General features: G+C 44.0%; 1 protein-coding gene across 3 annotated transcripts in view; it reads left to right on the forward strand.

The window, feature by feature from the left end:
- The window catches only part of LOC134927960 (enoyl-CoA hydratase EchA19-like), a 189,001-nt gene that overhangs the window by 109,076 nt on the left and 51,997 nt on the right, over positions 1-27,928 (forward strand). For all 3 annotated transcript variants that reach the window (XM_063923116.1, XM_063923117.1, XM_063923118.1), the window contains one exon: positions 24,815-24,964. In XM_063923116.1, the coding sequence (XP_063779186.1) occupies positions 24,815-24,964 (150 nt within the window). The remainder of the gene's footprint in view (positions 1-24,814; positions 24,965-27,928) is intronic.

The following is a 27,928-nucleotide window of genomic DNA, read 5'->3' on the forward strand; positions in this document are numbered from 1 at the left end:
GTTAGATGATCCAGAGGGTCTTACAAACAAAATGGGTATCATTACACCTTTGTATTCACCTACAACTACATCGACAGGTCCGCTTATCTCCTCAGACAAGGCTGTCGCTTCTCTGGTGGCTCCACATCAACAACCTGATAGTGGGATGTAATTTTGGAATTTGGAACTGGATTATTCTAATGACAGACGCGAGTCTCCGAGGTTGGGGGGCAGTGGTCCTGAAGTATCACTTTCAAGGATGGTGGTTAACACAGGAAAGCCAGTTTCCCATAAACGTACTAAAATTCAGGGCGATCTACAACGCACTGTCAGCAGCTTCCCACCTTCTTCAGACTCATCCTGTTCGTGTACAATCTGACAATGCAACGTCTATTGCATACATCAACAAACAAGGCGGAACCCGCAGTCGCCAGGCAATGCGGGAGGCCTCCCGGATTTTACAACGGTCAGAGACAAATTGGGTGATCCTATCCGCCGTGTTCATTCCAGGGGTAGACAACTGAGAGGCGGATTATCTCAGTCGCCAGGACATTCATCCGAGAGAGTGGGCTCTACACCCAGAGGTGTTTTGGAGCCTTGTTCAAAGGTGGGGATGTCCTCAAATTGACCTCATGGCGTCTCGGTTGAATCATCAACTGCCGCGTTACGTGTCCAGAACAAGAGATCCAGTAGCAGAGGCAGTGGATGCACTCATGACCCCCTGGAAATTCGATCTGGTGTGCATGTTTTAATTCATTCCGCTTCTCCCTCGTGTTCTCAAACACATAAAACATGAGTCAGTCACGGTCATCCTCGTAGCACCAGACAGGCCTTGGAGAAGCTGGTTTACAGATCTTCAACTCCTTCTGGCAGACGAACCGTGGGTTCTACCGCTCCGGCCAGATCTTCTACGACAAGGTCCATTTCTATACTCCAACTTAACGCATCTGCGTTTGACGGGGTGGCTGTTGAGACCGCTATCCTAAGAAATAGAGGTACAGTATTCCAGACTCCGTCATTCCTACCATGTTACGGGCCAGGAAATCGGTTACGGCGGCTCATTATCACAGCATCTGGCATTCTTATGTTTCCTGGTGCTAGGGTCAATGTACTGTATCCCTGCCAAATCTTTTCGACTATCCAGACTACTACTTTTTCTTCAAAACGGATTTGACTCAGGTCTCCGTTTAGGTTCCTTAAAGGTCCAGATTTCTGCTCTCTCTATTTTTTCCACCGTCGTTTGGCACTTACCGGAAGTACAAACATTTCCCCCGGGAGCGCTCAGACTTCAACCTCCTTTTGTTCCACCTACGGCACCATGGGTTCTGACCTTGGTGTTATCTTTCCTTCAATCTTCCACGTTTGATCCGTTAGAGGAGGTTGACATTAGGTTTCTTACCTTACCTGGAAGACAGTTCTTTTGTTTGCACTTCCATGAGGACAGGGCGGAACTTTGCACCCAGGATGCTTTCCTTCCGAAGGTGGTGTCAGCTTTCCATATAAACCAGCCGATTGTAGTGTCGGCTTTTCGGGAGATGTCGGGACATTCCTCCACTCTGGATGTGGTGCGAGCTTTGCGCATTTATGTCACTAGGACGGCCACATTACGGAAATCGGACACAATGTTCATGTTGTATGACGCTGCCCGCAGGAGCAAGCCAGCTTCAACGCAGACTTTAGCTTGTTGGATTCACTTGACCATCTGTCAGGCATATGTCAGCAAGGAACTACAGCCTCCATCTTCTATTGTAGCGCATTCCACCAGATCGGTAGGAACGTCTTGGGCAGCACGTCGGGGTGCTTTCACCCTTCAACTTTGCCGTGCAGCCACTTGGTCTTCGTCTCATACCTTTATTAAGTTTTATCGGTTTGACACATTTGCCGCTGCGGCCTCTCCTTTTGGCCAATCCGTTTTCAGGTTCCTCAGAGCTCTCCCACCCAGGTGGAAGACTTTGGGACGTCCCCAGCGTAAGCTTGCAGTGTCCCCTAGTGGATGAAAGAGAAAATGGGATTTTGGTACCTACCGGTAAATCCTTTTCTCTGATTCCACAGGGGACACTGGACACCCTCCTCGGCTCTATCACCTGCTTCTTGTAGATAGTTTTTGGGGTTTGACCTGTTTGTCTGTTCTGTGTGTGTGGTCTCTTGGTTCATCTTTTCTCTGTTCCATCTCCTCTCGGTCTACATTTTTCTAACTGGGGGATGATGGGAACTAGAGGGGGAGGAGCTACACACTCTTCTAAATTAACATGTGCCAGCTCCCGGCAACCAATCCTCTATTTCCCAAGCGTAAGCTTCCAGTGTCCCCTGTGGAATCAGAGAAAAGGATTTACCGGTAGGTACCAAAATCCAATTTTTTAAAAAATGTAATGAAGATTAGAGAGTATTTTTACGAATGTATTTAAATATTGAAATATATATGTATATGCCTAAGAGTGTCTTGCAGCCCTGTTTGTGCCTCCCACCCACTATTAGCAATAGATTCCCCAGTGGTTATAGATCCTATGTCAGGTCCGGGTGTTTTTGTGAATCCGTTAACCTGGAACCAACCACAGGTGTAGGTGCTGGGGTATGAAGAAAACAGGGAGGACGAAGGAAGTTCCGTTTCATATATTTATTAAAGTAACAATTCAGTAAGGAGTTAAATGACTAGTTGTTAATCATCGTTATACTGAAGTATTGCAGGAATGACAGAAATAATATGCAAGAGAAAACTCAGAAATAAATAAAAGAAATGTTCATGGAAACATATGCAAAAACAAGCTGAAGAATAAATGTTGAATTGTCCAAATATAAACAGGCTTTGATGCTGAACTGCAGATTGTGTTTAACTGGTTAATGCAGACATGGAGAATTAACTGTAAGAATTTGCAATGGAGTTTTAAGAGTTAACTGAGAGACTGTGAAGAATTATCCTTGTAATGACAACATAGAAAAAGTACTGAATTGGGTTACTTGCGGGTTCCGGAGATCACTGTGAAACTGTAGTAGATGGTGAGGTGATGAATGGGTTAAATGCAGAGTTGAACAAACGAACAGCTGAGGGAATTGGAATCCTCCAGACTTTGTATGATAGGCAGACAGACAAGGTAACCTCATGCAGGACACTGGGAATCCAAGTATTTCCAATAGGTGTGCAATTGACTGATAGCACAATGGAGAGCCGGTAGATCTTTGGCAGTGAAGGCTGCAAAACGGACCTCTGGGAACGGAGGCGATATCTGGACCACGGGAATCACACAGGAATGCACGGAGAGAGTTCAGAGCTAGAGCACAGCTTTGATACAACAAAGCACTGGCCCAGAGTGACATAATCCCAGCCTACTTAAAGGCAGCACAAGCACGGGATTGGCTTACACCTGCCCACAGGTGTTTTCACAAGTGCTCAGTATTAGCTATTTGGTCTCCAACATGGCCACCTCCTATACAGCAGACACACCGCAGTGCCTTAGGCCATTTGGTCCCCGCACTCACAGTTCCCAGACTCTGCATTACCTGTGCCATTGATCACGCCGTGTCCCCACACGGGCGCACAGCACCGCGAGCAACCGCACTGGCAACGGATGAACCCCAGAACCCGCAAAGATGAGAGACCGGTTCGTGACAGTACCCCCTCTTCTACGGGTGGTCTCCGAACACCTTTGAACCTTGTCAGGATTTTTGGAGAAGTATTTCTGTACCAGTCTTGGAGCATGAACATCTTCAGAGAAAACCCAGGATCTCTCCTCCGGGCCGTAACCCTTCCAGTCGACCAGAAACTGTAAACGTCCATATCGGGAACGTGAGTCCACAATCTCTTTAACTTCAAATTCCTCATTCTGCAAAGAGTGAACTTTAGGAGATTTGGACTGGGTAGTACGGAACTTATTGAGAATCAAAGGCTTCAGTAAAGATGTATGAAAGGCGTTAGGAATTCTCAAAGACGGTGGCAGCTTGACTTTGTATGACACAGGGTTGAGTACCTTTACAATGGGAAATGGACCAATAAACCTGGGAGCAAATTTCTTAGAAGGAACTTTGAACTTGAGATTGCGCGTAGAAATCCAAACTTGGTCTCCCACTTTGTAATTCGGTACAGCTTTACGTTTTTTATCTGCAAAAGATTTATAACGAGCGGAAGTTTTGACCAAGGACTTACGTACACAACTCCAGATGCTAGATAGACGTTGAAGCTCTTGATCTGCCGCTGGGACCTCTAGGGCTGGCAATGGATGAAACTCTGGCACACGAGGATGAAAGCCGAAGTTAATATAAAAGGGCGTAGATTCTGAAGATGAATGGAAGAGATTATTATGAGCAAATTCTGCCAATGGTAGGTAGTCAACCCAGTCATCCTGTGAGGACGATATATATAGCCGGAGAAATGTTTCAAGGTCTTGGTTGACTCTCTGTTTGTCCATCTGTCTGAGGATGATATGCAGAAGAAAAGTTCAACTTGACATTTAAAGATGAACAAAGCGACCTCCAAAACTTGGCCACAAACTGTGTTCCCCGATCAGAAACAATTTCTCGAGGAAGGCCATGCAACTTGAAGATTTCAGAGATGAACAATCTGGCTAGTAAAGGGGCTGATGGTAACCCAGTTAATGGAATGAAATGTGCCATTTTCGAAAATCGATCCACTATCACTCAAATGGTATTTCGCCCTTTTGATGGAGGTAGATCGGTCACGAAATCCATTGAGATATGAGTCCATGGTTGTTTGGGTATGGATAGTGGATGTAACAAACCTGGTGGAGAACTTCTTGGACTCTTATGTTGGGCACATTTAGGACATGCTGCTATAAACTCTTGGACATCGGCTTTGAGACGTGGCCACCAATAAGACTGTTGAATAAACTTGAGAGTCTTTAGAACCCCAGGATGACCCATGAAGGAAGAGGAGTGAGCCCAGGTAAGCAGCCGTTTTCGAAGACTTGTGGCGACAAAGGTCTTGCCAGGCGGAGGAACTGGAGAGGTTCGAGTCATTAAAAAGGACCTAGGATTCACAATGGCTTGATTCGTGGTAGCATCATTTAATTCAGAAGAAGCAAAGGACCGGGAAAGGGCATCTGCCTTTTTGTTCTGAGACCCTGGACGATAGGTGAGTTTGAAATCAAATCGTGAGAAGAAAAGCGCCCATCGAGCTTGTCGTGGATTCAAACACTGAGCTGACTGCAGATACAGAAGATTCTTATGATCAGTATAAACTGTAATGCGATGTTGAGCTCCTTCTAGAAGGTATCTCCACTCCTCAAATGCCAACTTGATGGCAAGTAACTCTTGCTCACCGATTGCATAATTACGTTCTGCCGGGAGGAACTTACGGGAGAAATATCCGCAGGGATGGACCTTTTTATCTTCAAAGACTTGTGACAACACAGCTCCTACTGCTTCTGTAGATGCATCCACCTCTAGTAGAAAGGGACGATTCAGATCAGGCTGTCGAAGAATGGGGGCTGACACAAAGGCTTGCTTTAAATCAGAGAAGGCTTTGATTGCTTCTGAAGACCAGTTCGTAGGATTTGCTCCCTTACGAGTTAGGGCTGTGATGGGAGCAGCTAACGTAGAATAATTCTTAATGAATCTCCTATAGAAATTAGCAAAGCCGAGAAATCGCTGAATCCCCTTGAGAGTTGTAGGAGTGGACCAATCTCGGATAGCTTGTACCTTACCGGGATCCATACATAGCTCTGATCCAGAAATGATGTAACCAAGGAACGGTATGGAAGATACTTCAAAAGTGCACTTCTCTAACTTACAATAAAGTTGATTTTTCCTCAGACGTGTCAGTACCTCTTTAACTTGGTGACGGTGAGACTTTATATCCCTAGAGAATATTAGGATATCATCCAGGTACACTACTAGACACTTGTAGAGAAGATCACGAAAAAGTTCATTCACATAGCTTTGAAAAACTGCAGGTGCATTACAAAGACCGAAAGGCATTACAAGGTATTCGTAATGCCCATCCCGGGTATTAAAAGCAGTCTTCCACTCGTCCCCTTCTCGGATGCGGATTAAATTGTAGGCCCCTCGGAGATCCAGTTTTGTAAACACAGTAGCTCCTTTTACCCGGTCAAATAATTCTGGAATTAAGGGTAATGGATACTTGTTTTTCACAGTGATCTCATTGAGTCCACGGTAATCTATGCATGGTCGTAACCCACCGTCCTTCTTCTTAACGAAAAAGAATCCGGCTCCTGCAGGTGAAGAAGATGGTCTGATAAATCCTTTGGTTAGATTTTCTTGTATATAATCAGACATAGCTTGCGTCTCTGGGATGGATAGCGGATAAATTCGTCCCCTAGGAGGTGTTTTACCCGGAACCAGGACAATTGGGCAGTCCCATTCGTGATGAGGAGGTAGAGAGTCCGCTGCTTGTTTACTGAAAACATCCGCAAAGGATTGATACACCGGAGGTAGGTCGGGAAGGCTGATTGACCGGAGAGGTACAATTGAGGCTAAACAGTCCTTGGTACAAGATTTACCCCATGAAAGGACTTCCATGGTTTGCCAATTAAGTTGAGGGTTATGTTTCTGCAGCCAAGGTAAACCAAGTATCACATCTTGAGAGGCTTTGGGAATCACGTAGAAGGAGAGGTATTCGGAATGGAGCACACCAACTTTCATCTTGAGACATACGGTTCGATGAGTAATTATACCATCTGGAATTCGACTTCCATCCACTGCTGTAACGGCAACTGCTGCTTCCAGAGGCATGGTTTGAACTTTAGACCGCATGACAAAGGCTGAGGAGATGAAGTTCTCGGCTGCCCCAGAATCTAGGAGAGCTGAAACTTTCACTGTAGAACTTGGAACTTCTAATTGAATAGACAAGGTCGGCTCTTTCCCAGAACGTGATTCTAGAGTAACTCCTAGCTTAACCTCTCTTGAATAAGCTAGGAGCGAGAGTTTCCCGGTCGGAGTTTGCAGAATTTAACTAAGTGTTCAGAGGACCCACAGTACATGCAGAGGTTACCCTGTCGACGACGAAGTCGTTCCTCTTCTGTGAGGCGAGAGCGCCCAATCTGCATAGGTTCGTCTGTCGTTACCGGAGACTGTGATGAAGAATCTTGTCGAGGCCTAGGATGATAACGTGGACTGGATCGCTCTGCCCTGGATTTCTCTAAACATCGCTCCCTGTAGCGTAGGTCAAGTTTGTTACAGAGAGAAATCAATTCATCCAGTTTAGTTGGCACATCCCGGATAGTTAAATCGTCCTTGATTCTCTCAGAAAGTCCATTCCAAAACGCGGCGATCAGGGCCTCCTCATTCCAGTTTAACTCTGAAGACAACGTGCGAAACTGAACAATATATTGATTGACAGGACGTAAACCTTGACGTAGACGGAGAATCTCCAAAGATGCTGAGGTGGTCCTGCCGGGTTCGTCAAAGATTCTCCGGAAAGAAGATACAAACTCTTTGTAATTAGAGAGGATAGGATCACCTCTCTCCCATAATGGTGATGCCCACTCCAGAGCCTGACCGGAGAGGAGGGCAATAATATATGCGACCTTAGAACGAGCTGATGGGAAACTGGCGGACATCAGTTCGAACTGGATCTCGCATTGATTCAGGAATCCCCTGCAAAGTTTTGGAGTTCCGTCAAACTTACTCGGAGAGGGTAACTGCAAGCGGGACGTAGGCAGCATCACAGGAGAAGCTGTAGTGGTAACTGGGACAACCGGAGTTGGAATCTGGACTTGAGACGTTTTAATTGCTGTATGAAGAGTCTCTAAACGGTCTGCCATAGTTTGCATAAACTGCACTATTTGTGTCTGTATAGACTCCTGGTTTTCCAGACGGGAAAGGATATTTGACGTAGCACCGCCTCCTGCGAATTGGTCACTTGACGGATCCATGTGGCCAGTGCTTACTGTCAGGTCCGGGTGTTTTTGTGAATCCGTTAACCTGGAACCAACCACAGGTGTAGGTGCTGGGGTATGAAGAAAACAGGGAGGACGAAGGAAGTTCCGTTTCATATATTTATTAAAGTAACAATTCAGTAAGGAGTTAAATGACTAGTTGTTAATCATCGTTATACTGAAGTATTGCAGGAATGACAGAAATAATATGCAAGAGAAAACTCAGAAATAAATAAAAGAAATGTTCATGGAAACATATGCAAAAACAAGCTGAAGAATAAATGTTGAATTGTCCAAATATAAACCGGCTTTGATGCTGAACTGCAGATTGTGTTTAACTGGTTAATGCAGACATGGAGAATTAACTGTAAGAATTTGCAATGGAGTTTTAAGAGTTAACTGAGAGACTGTGAAGAATTATCCTTGTAATGACAACATAGAAAAAGTACTGAATTGGGTTACTTGCGGGTTCCGGAGATCACTGTGAAACTGTAGTAGATGGTGAGGTGATGAATGGGTTAAATGCAGAGTTGAACAAACGAACAGCTGAGGGAATTGGAATCCTCCAGACTTTGTATGATAGGCAGACAGACAAGGTAACCTCATGCAGGACACTGGGAATCCAAGTATTTCCAATAGGTGTGCAATTGACTGATAGCACAATGGAGAGCCGGTAGATCTTTGGCAGTGAAGGCTGCAAAACGGACCTCTGGGAACGGAGGCGATATCTGGACCACGGGAATCACACAGGAATGCACGGAGAGAGTTCAGAGCTAGAGCACAGCTTTGATACAACAAAGCACTGGCCCAGAGTGACATAATCCCAGCCTACTTAAAGGCAGCACAAGCACGGGATTGGCTTACACCTGCCCACAGGTGTTTTCACAAGTGCTCAGTATTAGCTATTTGGTCTCCAACATGGCCACCTCCTATACAGCAGACACACCGCAGTGCCTTAGGCCATTTGGTCCCCGCACTCACAGTTCCCAGACTCTGCATTACCTGTGCCATTGATCACGCCGTGTCCCCACACGGGCGCACAGCACCGCGAGCAACCGCACTGGCAACGGATGAACCCCAGAACCCGCAAAGGTGAGAGACCGGTTCGTGACATCCTATCAATAGTATCCTCACCCACACTCTTTGTAGGGAAAAGGGAACCTATTTTAAAAACCCCACTCCCACCCCAGTATCAAATGCCACTGTTTTCTAGAGAGAAAAAAACCCTCCTCCTTCCCTTTGACCTGTGTCATTTATTTATTATTTTACCCCCCCCCCCCCAACATTAAATTACTTTAATGGGGGATTTCCACCCATCCGCCACCCCCAGTGAAAGTAGAAACCCTCTGAAGGTATTTCCCCCCTTCCCCAATGGGCATTACCTCTCCACACAGGCAGAGCGCAGCGAGCGTTTGTCATGGGGACTAATGATCAGATTTCCTGCTGCAGCTGATCTTTTCTACTGTAAGTGAAGATTGGAATGAAGAATAACACACTAATTGAAGCAAATGGAGAAAACAAAGTTTTTTATATATATCTTTAAATGACGGGTCAAACATACATTAAACAGCATATACTAAATACATATAATCAACTTAAATATCTACATATGTGCACATATACTGCACAGAATCAATATTAAAAATACTCATTAAAAAAAGATACTCGTGCAATTAGCTTATTTATTTAATTGCTATAGGAGGTGGATCCCAGATAAAAATACATTTTGTATATATATATATTTTTATATATATATATATATATATATATATATATACATATATTGTGACAAGAACACTGGGATAGTGTTTGAGGGCAGGTATGTTTGTCCCAGGTTCTTGTCTTACATGTTTTAGAAAATTAAAACTTCTAGGAAAATGCTTTTGTTTTGTTAGAACCTTTTCAGTTTGCTGGAAAAGCTGTATAAGGGCCCTGAGACAGAGATAAGGCGAGTTCCAGACATTGGGCCCAGTTTGGATCTTTGGCCTCACAGAGGGCTAATCAGGGCTTTCAGCTGTGCAAGAGCCTTATAGGGCTTCTAGCTTGATCAAGGTGTGCAGACTGCCTGGGAAGACTGCAGGATCTCTGTGAGAGAAACACGCTTCCTGATACAAGTGAGCTATACAGTGTTTACTGGAGAACTCTGTGTTTTTTGTTTAGTGATAGTTAGGAACATCTTGTGTTTAGTTAGTGCCGGACAGGCAAGGTATTTTCTTTTGGTGTTTGTTTTATTTTCTGTATAATAAAACTGACTGGGGCCAGTTGTACCAGAAACTGGACTTTGTGTGGTTCCTCAGCTGCTGCGTGCTGCCAGTTACCCCAGGAAACGGCACCTTGTACCTTTACAGTGTTACAACTTGGTGGAGAATGCGAGCATGCCGTTCTGCGCATAAGTGAAAGCAGCAGCTTTGTGAGGCCTGCAGAAAACGGTGGTTTATGCAGATACAGCCCAGTGTGAAGTTACTGAGACTTGCCCTGAGGATTTGATATATGTCCTGGGTGAAAGCAGCTACAAAGCCGCTTGAAAAATCTGTCGACATGGAGGAACTGCTCAAAGCCTTGCTGCAAGCTACAGCGGCTCAGCAGGAGGCCAACAGACAGCAGCAGGTGGCAATGGAGGAAAATTGGAGACTACAGCGAGAGGCCTTAACAGAAATGGTGCAGAGCCTTGCAACCCGGATTGGAGATTTGGCCGTCAGTGCTCCGACCAGCTCTAGTTCTATACGGGCCAGTCACTTCCTGCAGAAAATGACAGAGGCTGATGATGTGGAGGCCTACCTGACCACGTTTGAAAGGACTGCCGAGCGTGAGAACTGGCCGAAAGCACAGTGGGTCAGTCTGCTGGCACCTTTTCTGTCAGGTGAGCCCCAAAAAGCGTACTTTGATTTAAGCCCTGCTGAGGCTCGGGACTATGATAAATTAAAGACTGAGATCCTGACCCGCCTGGGAGTCACGCTGTCAGTACGAGCACAACGGGTGCACCGTTGGGTGTACGCCATGGAGAAGCCTCCTCGCTCCCAGATGCACGACCTTATTCAGCTAACAAAAAAATGGTTACAGCCAGAGACATTAACTGGTCCCCAGATGGTTGAAAGAGTCGTCATGGACCGCTACTTGAGATCTTTGCCCATGGTCCTGCGCAAGTGGGTGAGCCATGGAAACCCGGGTACTGCTGACCAATTAATGGACATGGTAGAGAGGTATTTGGCAGCAGAGGAACTACTGATGACCACCCAGCAACCCATAGATCCTCGACAGCGCCCTTCAGTAAAGACTGGTAAGACTGTTCCGTGGGAAAACGTTGCTGGGCGGTTAAGAGAACGCAAGGCTGGAGAGACTGTAAACACTGGCCCTGGAGACAGGCCAATGGGGCTAGAACGGTCTATGCTGCCCAAACGGGTTGATAATCATGTGGTTAAATGTTTTAGGTGTGGTATGCCAGGTCATGTTATTGCCAATTGCCCAGTCACGCAAGAACCATGTGATGCTGCCTTTGAATGTCGCAGAATGTCTTTCTTTGCTAGGTTAGCCTGTACTGTGGTACCTTCACCTGAGCTGAAAAAACAAATGTGTGATGTGTTCTTAGAGGGTAACCGGGTAGAGGCCTTGCTAGATTCAGGAAGTTTAGTTACCCTCATGAAAGCTGGGTTAGTGAACCCCTTAAAGGTCCAGCAAATACCTATTGGGGTAACTTGCATACATGGGGATACCCAACATTATGTCACTGCTGAAGTGAATATAGAAACTCGTTGTGGGTCAGCAATTGTTAAAGTAGGACTGGTCCCCACCTTGCTGCATGAGGCCATAATAGGCAGGGATTTTCCTCATTTTTGGAAACTGTGGGAATCACGGTTATCAACAGATGTGAGAAGTAAAGAGCCAGTTGATAATACCAGTGATTTTATGGATGTACGTGTGTCTTCGGAACTTTCTGACCCTTTGCCTTTTGCTAGTTTGGCTGGGGAAGTGACAGATGGGGAGTCCAGTGAGGACCCTCTTGCTAGGAACAGAGACATAGTAGTTAGAACTGAAAGCGTGCCTGACCTGGAGGTAAAGAAGGATCTGTTTGCGTCTGAACAGTTAAAGGATCCTACCTTAGTAGAGGCTAGGGAGAATGTTAAGATTGTTAATGGGGAACCTGTGGTACCAGGTGACAGGGTTACATATCCCCACATGGCCATCTGTAATGAGCTCTTGTACCACATTGTCAAAAGGGGTGAGGATGTGGTGGAACAGCTGTTAGTTCCCCAGCCTTATCGGAGAACGGTACTAGATTTAGCTCATAGTCACGTTACCGCAGGACATTTAGGGGCAGAAAAAAACACTGAAAGAGTTTTACAAAGGTTCTTTTGGCCAGGGGTTTATAAAGAAGTGTCTGAATATTGTTCTTCCTGTCCTGAATGCCAGTATCATGCCCCTAGACCCCATTTCAGGAGCCCACTAGTTCCCATGCCTATTATAGAGGTCCCGTTTGACAGAATAGCCATGGATCTCATGGGGCCCTTGTTAAAGTCTGCTCAGGGCCATCAGTATATCCTGGCAATTATGGACTATGCCACTCGATATCCTGAGGCTGTCCCTTTACGCACTATCACAACCAAGGCGATAGCTAGGGAGCTGGTGCAGGTTTTTAGTACAGTGGGAATACCAAAAGAAATTTTGACTGACCAAGGTACTCCATTTATGTCAAGGATCATGAAGGAATTGTGCAAATTATTTAAGGTCACTCACCTCAGGACGTCCATCTACCATCCCCAAACTGACGGGTTGGTGGAAAGGTTTAATAAAACATTAAAAAGTATGTTAAAAAAGGTTGTTGAGAGAGAGATGGGAAAAACTGGGATTGTTTGTTGCCCTACTTGTTAATGGCCGTCAGAGAAGTTCCTCAGTCCTCTATGGGGTTTTCTCCATTTGATTTGTTGTATGGTAGACACCCCAGAGGGCTGTTGGACATTGCCAAAGAGACGTGGGAAGGACAGCCCACTCCTTATAGAAGCGTTATTGAACATGTAACACAAATGCAGGATAGGATTGCAGCCGTGGTACCTATTGTCAGAGAGCACATGGAACAGGCCCAAAGTGCTCAATAGAGGGTATATAACCGGAGTGCCAAGATACGGGAATTTGCTCCTGGAGATAGAGTTCTTGTTTTGGTACCCACTGTGGAAAGCAAATTCCTAGCTAAATGGCAGGGTCCATTTGAGATTAGGGAAAAAGTGAATGAGGTTAATTACAAAGTATAGCCGGGAAAGAGAAAACCCGAACAAATCTACCATGTTAACTTAATCAAACCCTGGAAAGATAGGTTGTCTCTGTCAGCGGAGCCTTGCCCTTCGGTGTCTTCACCTCGGTTGCTTCCCGCAGTAAAGGTGTCAGAGACATTATCAGCTGATCAGAACAATCAGGTTAAAGAATTTCTCATCCAAAATAGGGAGATATTTTCAGAGCTGCCTGGCCGAACGACCATAATAAAACATGACATTGTCACAGAACCAGGGGTCAGGGTTCATTTAAAGCCATATAGGATTCCTGAAGCTCAGCGAGAAGCTGTTTCTAAAGAAGTTAAAACCATGTTAGAACTTGGAGTCATAGAGGAATCTAACAGTGAGTGGTCCAGTCCCATAGTTCTCATCCCGAAGCCCGACGGTAGCATACGCTTCTGTAATGACTTTCGTAAGTTAAATGAGGTGTCCAAGTTTGACGCGTACCCCATGCCCCGTGTGGATGAGCTTATAGAAAGGCTGGGAACAGCCAGGTTTCTCACCACGTTGGACCTGACCAAAGGTTACTGGCAAATACCTTTATCTGATGGCGCAAAAGAAAAAACAGCCTTTTTGGTTCCGGAGGGTCTGTACCAGTATAAGATGTTACCCTTTGGGTTGCATGGGGCTCCAGCAACCTTTCAACGGGCGATGGATAAAATTTTGAGGCCCCATAGAAAATATGCAGCTGCCTATTTGGATGATGTGGTAATTCACAGTACAGACTGGGGGTCCCATTTGGTTAAAGTACAAGCAGTACTGGACTCAATCAGAGAGGCAGGGTTAACTGCTAACCCAAAGAAGTGCTGCCTCGCAATGGAGGAGGTCAAATACTTGGGCTTCACTATAGGCAGAGGTCTAATTAGGCCCCAATTGAATAAAATTGATGCTATTCAAAACTGGCCTCGTCCAGTGAATAAAAAACAGGTAAGGGCTTTTTTAGGAATAACTGGGTACTATAGACAGTTTATTCCCAATTTTGCGACCACAGCGGTGCCGTTGTCAGACCTTACCAAAGGGAAGCAGTCAAATATGGTGAAATGGAACTCTGATGCAGAAAAAGCGTTCCAAACGTTAAAAGTGGCTTTGTGTTCACAACCAGTATTGATAACACCAGATTTTTCAAAAGAATTTGTGGTACAGACAAATGCCTCAGAGGTAAGGATAGGCGCTGTGCTGTCCCAAACCAGAGATGGGGACGAACACCCTATCATTTATTTGAGTAGGAAACTCAATGAGCATGAAAAAAGGTATGCCATTGTGGAAAAGGAGGCTTTGGCCATTAAGTGGGCACTAGATACCTTGAGATATTACCTCTTTGGTAGACAATTCAGACTAGTGACAGATCATGCCCCTTTAAAATGGATGTATGTAAATAGAGGTAAGAATGCTCGTGTAACTAGATCGTTTCTAGCGTTGCAGGATTTTAAGTTTACTGTCGAACATAGACCGGGTACACAATTGGCCAATGCAGATGCATTGTCCCGCATCTTCTGTTTGGGGGCTACAAGTGTTCCGGCCCCTAGGTCAAAACAGGGGAGGGGGATATGTGACAAGAACACTGGGATAGTGTTTGAGGGCAGGTATGTTTGTCCCAGGTTCTTGTCTTACATGTTTTAGAAAATGAAAACTTCTAGGAAAATGCTTTTGTTTTGTTAGAACCTTTTCAGTTTTCTGGAAAAGCTGGATAAGGGCCCTGAGAGAGAGAGAAAAGGCGAGTTCCAGACATTTGGCCCGTCACAGAGGGCTAATCAGGGCTTTCAGCTGTGCAAGAGCCTTATAGGGCTTCTAGCTTGATTAAGGTGTGCAGACTGCCTGGGAAGACTGCAGGATCTCTGTGAGAGAAACACGCTTCCTGATACAAGTGAGCTATACAGTGTTTACTGGAGAACTCTGTGGTTTTTGTTTAGTGATAGTTAGGAACATCTTGTGTTTAGTTAGTGCCGGACAGGCAAGGTATTTTCTTTTGGTGTTTGTTTTATTTTCTGTATAATAAAACTGGCTGGGGCCAGTTGTACCAGAAACTGGACTTGTGTGGTTCCTCAGCTGCTGCGTGCTGCTAGTTACCCCAGGAAACGGCACCTTGTACCCTTACAGTGTTACAATAAATATATATATATATATATATATATATATATCGATAGATAGATAGATCTCTATCTCAAACAATGTTATTTCTCACTTGTATTTTCACCTATACCTGAGTGTTTTAAAAGTACAATGTGTCACACTGCTCCAGGAGCCAATATCCTCAGTCTTATTAAGTATGTAGTGTGCAGCTTCCAATATTAGACAGCTTGTCCTCTCCTCCGTAAGAGAAGTGAAACGCATCAGAGCTTGTGGACCCCTGTGACATGTGGACCCCAAAAAGGATATTTGCCAGGTAATGGAATCATACTAAGAGGTTGAGTTACAGCAAAAAGGACAATGAGGCACTGTGCCTGAGGCTCTATTCTAAGCAGTGGCTGCTAAGTGACAGACTGAGACTGCATACACAGGTACTTGTCACACACATCTCCGATGAGTACATACTGTGCTATCTCCCACCCTCATAAGGGACTGCCTATTGTGTTTCCCATGCAGTGGAGAGGATTATCACTCCTACTTTCCTGTGCATACAACCTGGAGGAGAGGACAGGCTGCCTAATATTGGAAGCTGCACACTACCTACTTAATATTTCTAAATTGTATACCTTGTGCTCACTTATAGGGCTGTCGTTTTGTGGCAGCAGATTGCAGGTGAAACTACCCTGTTGAGCTTCACAGAAATTAATATAGTATTCGTAGGCTTTGCAGCTGCGCCTGAGGTGAAAAATATAATAATTATTGATTGGACTGCAGATGATTCTTTTGAGAACAGATTGCTTTACTGGTCAAAGATGAACATCTGTTCTACAGGATAATTTTACATAAGCAAAAAGATGTGTTTTACTTAACACAAAACACATACAAAGGAATTGAAAAAAGGGGGGGGAGAAGGGACATAGGGGACAGAAAGTATCACAATGCGTTTAACTCAGAGTAGGTACGAAAGTCTGCAAGAAATCGGTATGAGAGTCTGAATTATATCCACTCTGAGGGTGGCGTCCCACCTCTCTATTGAGTGGATAATGTTTTATACTGGTATTACATGTGTTTAGAGTTCTTAAAAAATTCTGCTGTGTATGAATGGGAAGGTGAAGATAGCAGTACGGTAGGAGGGTATTATAATCCTTATGTAAAATGCGGGGTACCCCTGTCTTGCTAGTGGGGGTATTGGATCGGGGGTAAAATGTCAGGACTCCGGACTTACCGTCCTGACCAGTGATCTGGTGTTGACCGCAATGATGCTAAACAGAAGCAAAACGCCCCTCAGACAACAGTCTGCTGCCGTCCTGCTACCTCCACTGCAGTACCTATTTGTGCACACGCAGAACGGGTCCTCCGCATGTGCAAAGTACCGATAATCACTACTTTGTGACATGAAAAGCACCTCTGTTCACAACTTAATAACCCTCATTTTGCATAGTGACTAAGAACTTCTTATTACTTCAGTTAGACTGTCTGGATAGCATATTTGTCTACCATTAAGGACACACAAAACATTGTGATTTGTTAGCGGGAGGGGCAGATGACAGAATTTACCCTGTCCTTCACTGAGGAAGAGGATGATGTACACAAGGTTAAACTATTCTTCTGGGAGAACACTGTGTAGTTTGAGAATCTCCCGGACATTCCGTATGAGTCGGCAAAAAAGTCTAGAACACCAACATAGTGGGCAGAAAATCTGTACCTGCTATTATAGTCCATGGAGGGAACTGTGCTGCATGGTATGATACCTCTCAATTGCACACCCTTCCCCCCCATCCAAAGTACACTTTAAAAACTATGCAGACTTTGAGGTGCTGAGGACTCCTCTTCAGAGCAGCAGTTAATGGCGCGTACCTTCGGTACTTGGCCAGATCTTCACCAAGGTTTAAAGACCTGGAGGAGAAAGCAATAATTATACAAGTTGGCCATAGAAATGGCATTTACCATACATCTGTTCAACAGGAGTGACTTATTTTCATTGCGTGAGTGGTAAACTTAGATTCCCGTAGGAAGCAGTGCTGAATGGGATTGCAAGGTAAGCCCAGAAGGGTCTGTCACCCTAGTATGGTGACAAAGACTGTCTCCTTGCACAAAGATTGTTGGCTAGACATAATAAAAATAAACATACTTTCACATTAAATAACCTGTCCAAATGCAATAAAAGCAAAACAAACTGAAGTTATGGTACCTCTAATGTGCTAACCAAGACGGGATGATTCATCAAACATGTCACGTAGGACAGACAAGGCATAACTGGTCAGTTGAACAAGTTAATTGTGTGCGTGCATCAGCAGTTGTCCCCTTCATTTTGTGTGCTATTCATTCATTACATGGTAGTGACTATTTGTTGACAGCTTCACGGGGTTAAAATTAGAGTCTGCAGCACCACATGCAAACAGAGAGAACTACTTTCATGAGTCCTATTGCTGTATGTTTACAATCATGTGGTCTGTTTTCAAGCCACACAAGTAAAATGCCGTATTTTTTGATGTACTGCCTATTTTGACAACTGCGGTGGTCACATCTGTCTTCAAATTTTCCACATTCAATGACACAATCTGTCTCCCTGCTTCCTGTTAGGGAGAAACATGTGGGTAAAATAGAGCACAACCAAGCCGCTCTTGTACAGCTTGTAGATCATTTAAGGATGATGTCCAAACAAAAGAGAATAATCGAATATGAAGATTTTATAGAGCCATTCTTGTCTCTAGCAGTGTTATAGTAGTAACTTGGACCTGGTGTATGCCGCTTGCCCCAGCCTCATCCCCACATTGCAGTTTTCTCTTCTCTCCCAGCCATGACTTGTTCCGTTTCCGTCACAGCATTGTGAGCGAAACAGGACCATGGAGCAATGGAAGCAGGTGGTCTGGTCTGGTGAATCACGATTTCTTTTATATCATGTGGATGTTCGGGGTACGTGAATGACATTTACCCGGTGAAGAGATGGAACCAGGATGCACTATGGGAAGAAGGCAAGTCAACGGACGCAGGGGGTAATTTTGAGTTGATCACAGCAGGAATTTTGTTAGCAGTTGGGCAAAACCATGTGCACTGCAGGGGAGGCAGATATAACATGCAGAGAGAGTTAGATTTTGGGTGGGTTATTTTGTTTCTGTGCAGGGTAAATACTGGCTGCTTTATTTTTACACTGCAATTTAGATTGCAGATTGAACACACCCCACCCAAATCTAACTCTCTGCACATGTTATATCTGCCCCCCCTGCAGTGCACATGGTTTTGCTCAACTGCTAACAAAGTTTCTGCTGCGATCAACTCGGAATTACCCCCGCAGTGTGATGCTCTGGGCAATGTTTTGCTGGGAATTCTTGGGACCTGGCCTTAATGTGGATGTTACTTTGACACTCACCACCTACCTAAACATTGTTGCAGACCAATGGCTTTCATGTGTCCATGCCTTGATGGGTCAGAGCTGTTTTGGCGTCCAAAGGGGGACCTACAATATTAGGCATATGGTTTTGATGCTATGGCTGATCAGCTAAAAATATTTATTTGAGCATGGTACTGAAAGAGAACCCTAGCTGTCCTGACTTATTTGTAGAAAAATGGAAGTCTTTCCAGCTTAAATAAATGCAAGGTAAAAATGTGGAAAATGGTTGTTACCATTTTGGCATAGACCCCAGGTAGAGAGAGAATTAATTATAAGTGAAATATTGGTATTTGTAAGTTTTATTAGGTCTAATAAATTCCACTAATTTATACTTTATTATGAAGAAATGTATTTTTGTTCACATTTGACATAGTGTATTAAAACTTCTAAAGCTTATAGAGTGTAAATATAGAAAGTGTAAACATATAGAAAGTGTAAACTGAATTACTACTTATCACTATACATCGCATCAGTTCGATGCGATGTACAGTTTAGCTTAGATAAGTAGCAATTCATGTATACTCACCTCCCCAGCGCTGCGCTGCGGAATCCAGGGGTCCAACGATGCAATTTTGTCCAGAGCTTCCCTCATCGAAGCTCGTGCTTCCTGTCTACGCTTGCGCCGGACTCTGTGCTCCTTGCAGTCCGCAGTGCCTGCTGGGAGGTTGGGGGGTGGAGCCAGTGCCGGGTGCCGAGCAGAGAGCAGGGAAGCATTGAGCTTCCCTACAATTACCGCACTGAAGTTCAGGTTGTGCCATCCTGAGAAGTGAACCTAAACTCCATGGAGAAGCAGAAAGCGTAGTTTTCCGTTCCTTCATGAATCGCACTCGCCATACAAAAGTATGGAGATGTGATTCAGGCACGGAGCAAGGGTGCCGTTGAGGAAGTTAAGGACTTCTCCACGGTAACCTGCTCCATGAATAGCAGGGCAAAACAGGGCTTTTCTCTGCTATATAAATAGACCCCATAGTTACAAAAAGCTCAAATGCCCTGTAACCCAGAACAGATATGCAGAGCAGCTGTTGTTAATTTAAGTTCCATAGTAGTGCCCTAGTTCATTTTCTGAACCATAGTAGTGCCTTAGTTAATATTATGCCCTATAGTAGTGCCGTAGTTGTTTTATGAAACCTAGTAGTGCCCTATTTCACATTGGGGTAGATTTATTAAGCCTGGTGAAGTGATAAAGTGGAAGGTGATAAAGCACCAGCCAATCAGCTCCTACCTGTTAAGGTACAGGCTGGGTTTGAAAAATGATAGGAGCTGACTGGCTGGTACCTTATCACCCTTCACTTTATCACTTCTCCAGGCTTAATTAATAAATCTGCCCCATTATGAGGTCTGTTTACTAAGCCTTGGAAAGAGATAAAGTACCAGTCAATCAACTCCTAACTGCCATGTTACAGGCTGTGGGCAGATGTATTAACCTGGAGAAGGCATAAGGAAGTGATAAACAAATGATAAATGCAAGGTGATAATGCACCAGCCAGTCAGCTCCGATATGTAAATTAACGGTTAGGAGCTGATTGGCTGGTGCGTTATCACCTTGCATTTAACACTGGTTTATCACTTCCTTATGCCTTCTCCAGGCTTAATACATCTGCCCCTGTGTGTGAAAAATCAGGGGTCTATTTACTAATCCTCGGATGGAGATTAAGTGGATGGAGATAAAGTATCAACCAGTCAGCTCCTGTCATTTTTTTAAACACAGCTTGTGGCATGGCAGTTAGGAGCTTATTGGCTGGTACTTTAATGCCGTTGACTTTATCTCCATCCAATGCTTAGTAAATAGACCCCTCAGCTAGGAGCTAGTTGATTGGCACTTTTTCTCTGTCCACTTTATATCTTTCTAAAGGGTGGTCTTCAGTATGCCGGCTGTCGGGATCCTGGCGCACAGTATACCGGCGCCGGGATCCCGACAGCCGGCATACCGACACTTATTCTCCCTCGTAGGGGTCCACGACCCCCCTGGAGGGAGAATAAAATAGTGTGGCGCCCGTAGCGTGGCGAGCGCAGCGAGCCCGCAAGGGGCTCATTTCCGCTCGCCACACTGTCGGTAAGCCGGCGGTCGGGTTCCCGGCGCCGGTATGCTGGGCGCCGGGAGCCCGACCGCCGGCATATCGTAGTGAATCCTTTCTAAAGGCTTATTAAACAGACCCCTATGTCACATAATAGGGTTGCCAGTACACATTATGCCACTCAGTACCACCAATTCACATCGAGATATACAATGTCCACCAAAGCTGCCATCAGGGGGGACAGCTGGTACTTCAGTCCTGGGCCACACAGAGAGGAGGCCGGGAGTCAGCAGTGTGGATCAGGGCTGGGACGCCTGCTGGTTACTGGCAGACCTGTCCTCAGTCAGAGCATTCCCTGTGTGTGTGCGGTGTGTCGGTACGGCTGTGTCGACTTGTTTGATGAGGAGGCTTATGTGGAGGCGGAGCAGGTGCCGATAAAAGTGATGTCACCCCCTGCGGGGCCGACACCAGAGTGGGTGGATATGTGGAAGGTATTAACCGACAGTGTCAACTCCTTACATAAAAGGCTGGATGACGTAACAGCCATGGGACAGCCGGCTTCTCAGCCCGCACCTGCCCAGGCATCTCAAAGGCCATCAGGGGCTCGAAAACGGCCGCTACCTCAGATGGCAGACACAGATGTCGACACGGAGTCTGACTCCAGTGTCGACGAGGTTGAGACATATACACAATCCACTAGGGGCATCCGTTGCATGATTTCGGCAATGAAAAATGTGTTACACATTTCTGACATTAACCCAAGTACCACTAAAAAGGGGTTTTATGTTTGGGGAGAAAAAGCAGCCAGTGTTTTGTTCCCCCATCAGATGAATTGAATGAAGTGTGTGAAGAAGCGTGGGTTTCCCCCGATAAGAAACTGGTAATTTCTAAAAAGTTACTGATGGCGTACCCTTTCCCGCCAGAGGATAGGTAACGTTGGGAGATATCCCCTAGGGTGGATAAGGCGCTCACACGTTTGTCAAAAAAGGTGGAACTGCCGTCTCAGGATACGGCCACCTTGAAGGAGCCTGCTGATAGAAAGCAGGAGGAAATCCTGAAGTCTGTATATACACACTCAGGTACTATACTGAGACCACAAGAGAAAGTTGTTCCTTGAAAGAGATCAGGGAACAAAGAAGTAACCTCTTTGTGGGGGCACTCTTATTCAACTATTGAATTTAAAACATAACTTTTATTTAATCAAAAATAAAATGGATATGGTATTTAACCTTTTCCAAACATGATTTTTAAGTATATATAAAAAATAATTAGGTTCAGTAATAATTAGCACCAGTTACAAGCCATTTGGAGCGCGTGGACTGGCAGCCAATCAGACACTGCCGCTCCACAGCACCTGATTGGCTTCTGTTCCACAAGCTCTCCATCTAGGGCAACCAGCACCCAGAATGGTAAACTGTGGAGGCTGCAGGGGGAGCAGAAGGTGAGGCTGGAGCTGCGAGTGGGTGGTGTAGGTAGTTGTATGTGTGTGTGGCTATGGGACAGTGTGTGTGTCTATGGGGCAGTTTATAGTGGCTATGGGGCAGTGTGTGTGTGTGGTGGGAGGGGCCTGCCTATTTTGTCAGCCTAGGCCCCCACAATTTCTGTTGGCATCCCTGGTGTCCACAGTTCATATTATGCCATACTATAGTGCCTCCTCCAGTTCATATTGCAAAACATTACAGTGCTTTCCATTATACCACGTTACAATGAGTGGATAAAATTGTTTTACAGAGTTGATATTATGCCACATTACAGTACCCCCTTAACCATTATAACATCCACTATACACACCTCTCACTGATAATGGAATATCACCCTATTAAGACTGGGCGATGGGTTAGACCCAATTGTTTAGCAGGCATATCCGGGAAATTGTTATGCAGCTATGGGCCTAATTCAGACCTGATCGCTCCTCTGCGAATTTGCAGATGTTTGCGATCAGATAGTTGCCGCCCAGAGAGAGTGAATACCTGCCTTGTGCAAGTCTGCGTACGCCTTGCGAAAATCTCTGCAATTGCCGGTCAATTGCAAATTCGTTCGCAACTCGCTCGCCATCAAATGTTTTTTCCAGTCTGTGCCCGGGACTTACTCTCACAGTGTGTTAGAAACAGTCTGATCGGGTCTGAAATCACACACCCTCCCTGAAAACGCTTAGGAACGCCTTAATTTTTCCTGACACTCCCAGAAAACGGCCAGTTACCACCCCCAAATGTCCGCTTCCTGTCAATCACCTTGTGTACGCCTAGCGATCAAAAGAATTGATGAATTCTTTCGAAGTTTGGCCTCCCACTTGCGCATTATGATACGTATGCATGCGCAGTCGATCGATAATCGCCGCCTTGTGAATTCGCACAACAGTGATCAGATCTGAATTAAGCCCTATATAACCTCCTGGTTAGTCCCCATACACCTCTGGACCCCATAGCTAAGGTAGCCACTATAGCTACGCCCAATGCTTATATGCACTCGTTTGAGTTACAGTGCATTTGTGCTGTTTTGTGACATTTTAAAATATGAGCCTTTATATGTGTAAATCAGTGTACTGCAGTGAGGAGAGGCAGAGTCTGTCCTGTCATATTCAAGTATACGCCGGAGTTTTGACTATATAAAGTATTGGAACAAGGAAGTTAAGTTATAACTTGTAGGGCTTTGCACATCTTGGAATCTTCTTATATGTATCTTATTTATCTCTGGATACACCCTTGCACACCCAATAAACAGATTCAACAAATGTCCTATTTTTTGATGCAACATCGCTGCTTTGCATTACCCAAAACATTCCTTTTGCCTTTTTCAAATCTCTGCTTAAGCCTTGCATTATACAACTAGAATATTAATGAAAACAATGTGCTTACATGAACAAGTTCTATAAATCAAACTCGTGCTTTCTACATAATGTATTTATACTTTTGTTCCAACTGTGCTTATTTGGCTCCCATTTTATTAGCTGAACATCATGTGCTAAAACCCTTTCACATGTGCATGAACAATGTGTATTTAGCCCAAATCCATAGTATGTGTGAATGGGTTAATGTGCATAATTAAATCTATTTGTACACCTTTTTAAATCTGGAATAAGTGCTCAAATCTGGTAAAAAGTGTGCATTTTATGGTACACTTCATTGTCTGATGCACATTAACCATGATGTGGTAATGTTTATACATTATAACGCGGTGCGTGCACATGTGAAGGAATTAGTCATTATTATTTATATACGCTTTTCTCCAATAGGACGTAAGGTGCTTAAATGATTACAATGTATCTGGTGCTGTGGCGTAACTTGAACAGTGACTTTTTTGTAAGAAGTATACATTTGTAGTATCCTTAATTTATAAATATTATATAGCAATATATATTGAGAAGGATTACATACTTTTTACCGGCGGCCGGGATCCCGGCTGTTATGATCCCGACAGTGGGATCCTGGCCACCAGTATGCCAGCAGCAGGGCTGCGCTCGCCACAGGTTATATTCTCCCTCTATGGGTGTCGTGGACAACCACAGAGGGAGAAAAGTCTGTGGCGCCGGTATTTCAGCGGCGGCATTTCAACGCCTGCCGGGATTCTGGTGTCGGCATTGTGACTGCCAGGAATCCCGACAGGCGGTCTCGTGATTGCCTCCCTTTGAGAATGACACAAACAAATAAGATGCAATTTAATGAAAGAGAAGGTAAACCTGGCCCAAATGAGATTCCAGTTTTGAAGGTGAATACTTGATACTTTGATTAATTTGTAGGCCTTGAAGTCTGGAAGAGCATTACTGAATTTAGGGGCAGTGTAAGATCAATTTGCAAACTAATCTCTATTTATTTATTTATTTATTTATTAATTTATGATACACTGTGTCACAGAGGACGTTGCTAACACTACCAGGCAATAACTTACATCTGGTAGGATAAGACATCTGGCTGTTCCAGATTAGTATTACATTAAGATTACATGGCTTTAGATAATGTGAACTTTGAGAAGTGCTGAAGTTAGACTTTGACCATACCTGGTCTCCAGCTATATGCCTCCACCTGTATGACATTACCTTTCCAATTTTATATTGACAGTCTGTATAGAAGCATGCCATTGGTGCCATTTTGACATCTCTATGTATAAATCATGATTTATTTATTTTTTACTGTGGTTGTTAGGCTTATAGTATTATGTATATGTTAGTTGGACACATTATTTTTGTCATGTTCTTCTATACATCACCTTTTTACACCCTCAAAATATAATAATGGAATTCCTGGTTTGCTCTTACAGGTGTTCCACTGATTGATGGAGGAACAGTGCGATTGCCACAGTTAATTGGGCTTTCCAGAGCACTAGATCTCATCCTAACAGGGAGGCCCGTTAATGCCCAAGAAGCATATCAGTTTGGACTTGCCAATCGAGTGGTCCCTGACGGACAAGGTCAGTTTTCTAAGTTAAAAGAAATTACAGAAGAAATGTAACATTTCCTATTGTTTATGTGGATTAGCAAATATTTGTTATACATTCATAATTACATTCTTGATTACCATACATCTAGCCTATAAAGCCTATATATAATATGTTTAATTCAACACTAAGGAGAGGTGCTATCTGGCTACCTCATTTACAAAGCATACTTGATGAGCACCTGAAAATGCTCTTGTTTGGCAGTAATGCGGCCCTAGATCTGATGCTGAACTACACCTGCCAGATCGCCCTGCTACAGTTTTAGCATGCTCTGATAGCAAAACTGTTGCCAATGAAACATCTGGGCAATTCATGTTTTTTTTGTGTAATTGTAATAAATATTTGTTTTTAAAGAAGATTTTACGCCATGTTCCACCTATTTCTTTCTCTTCCCGATACATTTGGGGATAAAACCCTATGAAAGGAAAGACTTCAGAAGGACATAAAAAAAACTGACCCCTATACAAGCTCTGGTTGAGTGGTATTCTAAGGTGGTTATTTTTGGCTGCCCAAGAATGTCACAGTTCAGCTCCCTGTTGATGTGGAGGAGCTGGCATGGTGGTGTCACCTCCTGGAAGACGCCTCTGCCTGCACATATATGCCTCCTGGGAACTGTATCATTTGCACCTAGTATAGAGCGGGTACAAGCACACGCTGGTGATGATGATGTCTTGTAGTAAACTAAGCACATATGATGCCAACACACAGTCCTGCATGTTTGTGTCAATTTTTTATTTTTCTGTATTTGTTTATTTTGTGTATTGAACACCAATTTTGCTTATAACTCTTTGTATTTAGTCAAAACTAGTTAATTTTTGTGGAAATAATTTAAAAGAAATAATTATTACATTTTTTCTTTTAAATTATATGCTTATAATACTTAGTAAGAAATTTTGAGCATAGGAGTTTATTTTTCTGGAGATCCCTGAACATATTTTCTAAGTTCATATAAGAGAGACAGCTATTCTGTAAACAGCTGGCCTAAGTCATGCTAAGCCTCACATTAATATTTTGTTATAATGGTTCCATGCCAAGCTGGGTCAGTACTCTGACTCATCACTGCCACTAAAGAATTCAAAGACTTTAGGACTCATTTTAGAGGATTTCTTTTTCCTCTCGTACAGAACAAATCTCTGTAATATTTTCCAAAATAATTTTTTATTTTCAGCATAAAGCTAGTATTGGAGCCTTTGCTACCATATTAACTAATGGACAGTGCGAAAATCCTTTGACTTAACGTCAGCAAATTTTTCACTTCCCAACATGCTGCTAGTGAAAGTACTATTACCCTGTCTCCTTACTACAATATACACTTGTGGTCAGAGGGTGAATTATCGGATGTGACCCTGCACCTACTCTGGTTAGCTGCCATGAATGGCTGTTGTGTCTACACAGGGGCCCAGAAACAAGTATTACTCATAGCTGCTGGTGCTAGGAAGGAATGATTTCTCTGGAATTTATCACACCATTTAATCACTACCCAAACCTATTCATCATTTTCATTATTGAAAAAGTTCTTAGGAATCTTTGACTTCTGCAGACATATAATATACAACAAATGAAAACACTTATATGTCAGTACAGGTTGAGTATCCCATATCCAAATATTCCGAAATACGGAATATTCCGAAATACGGACTTTTTTGAGTGAGAGTGAGTTAGTGAAACCTTGGTTTTTTGATGACTCAATGTACACAAACTTTATTTAATACACAAAGTTATTAAAAATATTGTATTAAATGACCTTCAGGCTATGTGTATAAGGTGTATATGAAACATAAATGAATTGTGTGAATGTACACACACATTGATTAATATACAAAGTTATAAAAAATATTGGCTAAAATGATCTTCAGGCTGTGTGTATAAGGTGTATATGTAACATAAATGCATTCTGTGCTTAGATTTAGGTCCCAACACCATGATATCTCATTATGGTATGCAATTATTCCAAAATACGGAAAAATCCGATATCCAAAATACCTCTGGTCCCAAGCATTTTGGATAAGGGAGACTCAACCTGTAGTATTATTATTATTATTATTATTATTATTAAATCCATTTTCTGATTTCTTTTAAATACAATTGTAGTTTTTAATCATTTGTTTTCCGTAGTAGTGCTTATTACACCACAGTCTTCCTCATCATTTTGACAGGAACCTGGCATCACTTATATGTGCTACTAGGACACCCAAGGGAAGATGTTTCAATCCTTCAAGAGAGATAGCGTGTAGAAGTGGCCTATAGCAACCAATAAGTTTCTAGCTGTTATTTTATTAACTGTGCTAGATAAAAGACAAATGCTGATTTGGCCACAAGATCAGATTCATTATCTATTGAAAATAATTTGTGCTGCTGTGAACATTATGATGATTATATATATATATATATATATATATATATATATATATATGTCAACAAAATGGGGTATAGGTGCGCTGACCTCTAGTGTCTGTCGCTGGCGCCGGCTGCAGCGGACGCCCACACAGCCCACGGCGTCTGCTGCAGCCAGGGGTGTGGGCAAGCGGCGGTGCCTGCAGGGTGACTGCGGCCACGCCCCCAGGCCGCAGTCCCCCGGGCGCAGGCACTGCTTGCCCGCACCAAGAACCACTCCTGACTCTAGATACAGATACAAAAGGAGGGGGCACACATACTGTAGTGCAAATCACTTTTATTTAAAACAGGTAAAATCCCTTTTACAGAGGATCCACATTAACATATAGGATCACTGTGACATAGAATCCACATTGATGAATGAGACTCGTACCGAGGTTCTCACCCGTGTGGACTGGTTACCACGTGATGTATACAGAGTAAATGCTCCAATCTCTCCCTGCCGGTAAGAGCTGTGCTGCACTGGGAACCGGGACCTCACACCGCGCCAGCGGCTTAGAGGACAACGCCGCGGCTCGTCGGGACACCAACACAGGCAGAAGG

The sequence above is a fragment of the Pseudophryne corroboree genome, chromosome 5 (genome assembly GCF_028390025.1).
Source record: "Pseudophryne corroboree isolate aPseCor3 chromosome 5, aPseCor3.hap2, whole genome shotgun sequence".
NCBI lineage: Eukaryota > Metazoa > Chordata > Amphibia > Anura > Myobatrachidae > Pseudophryne > Pseudophryne corroboree.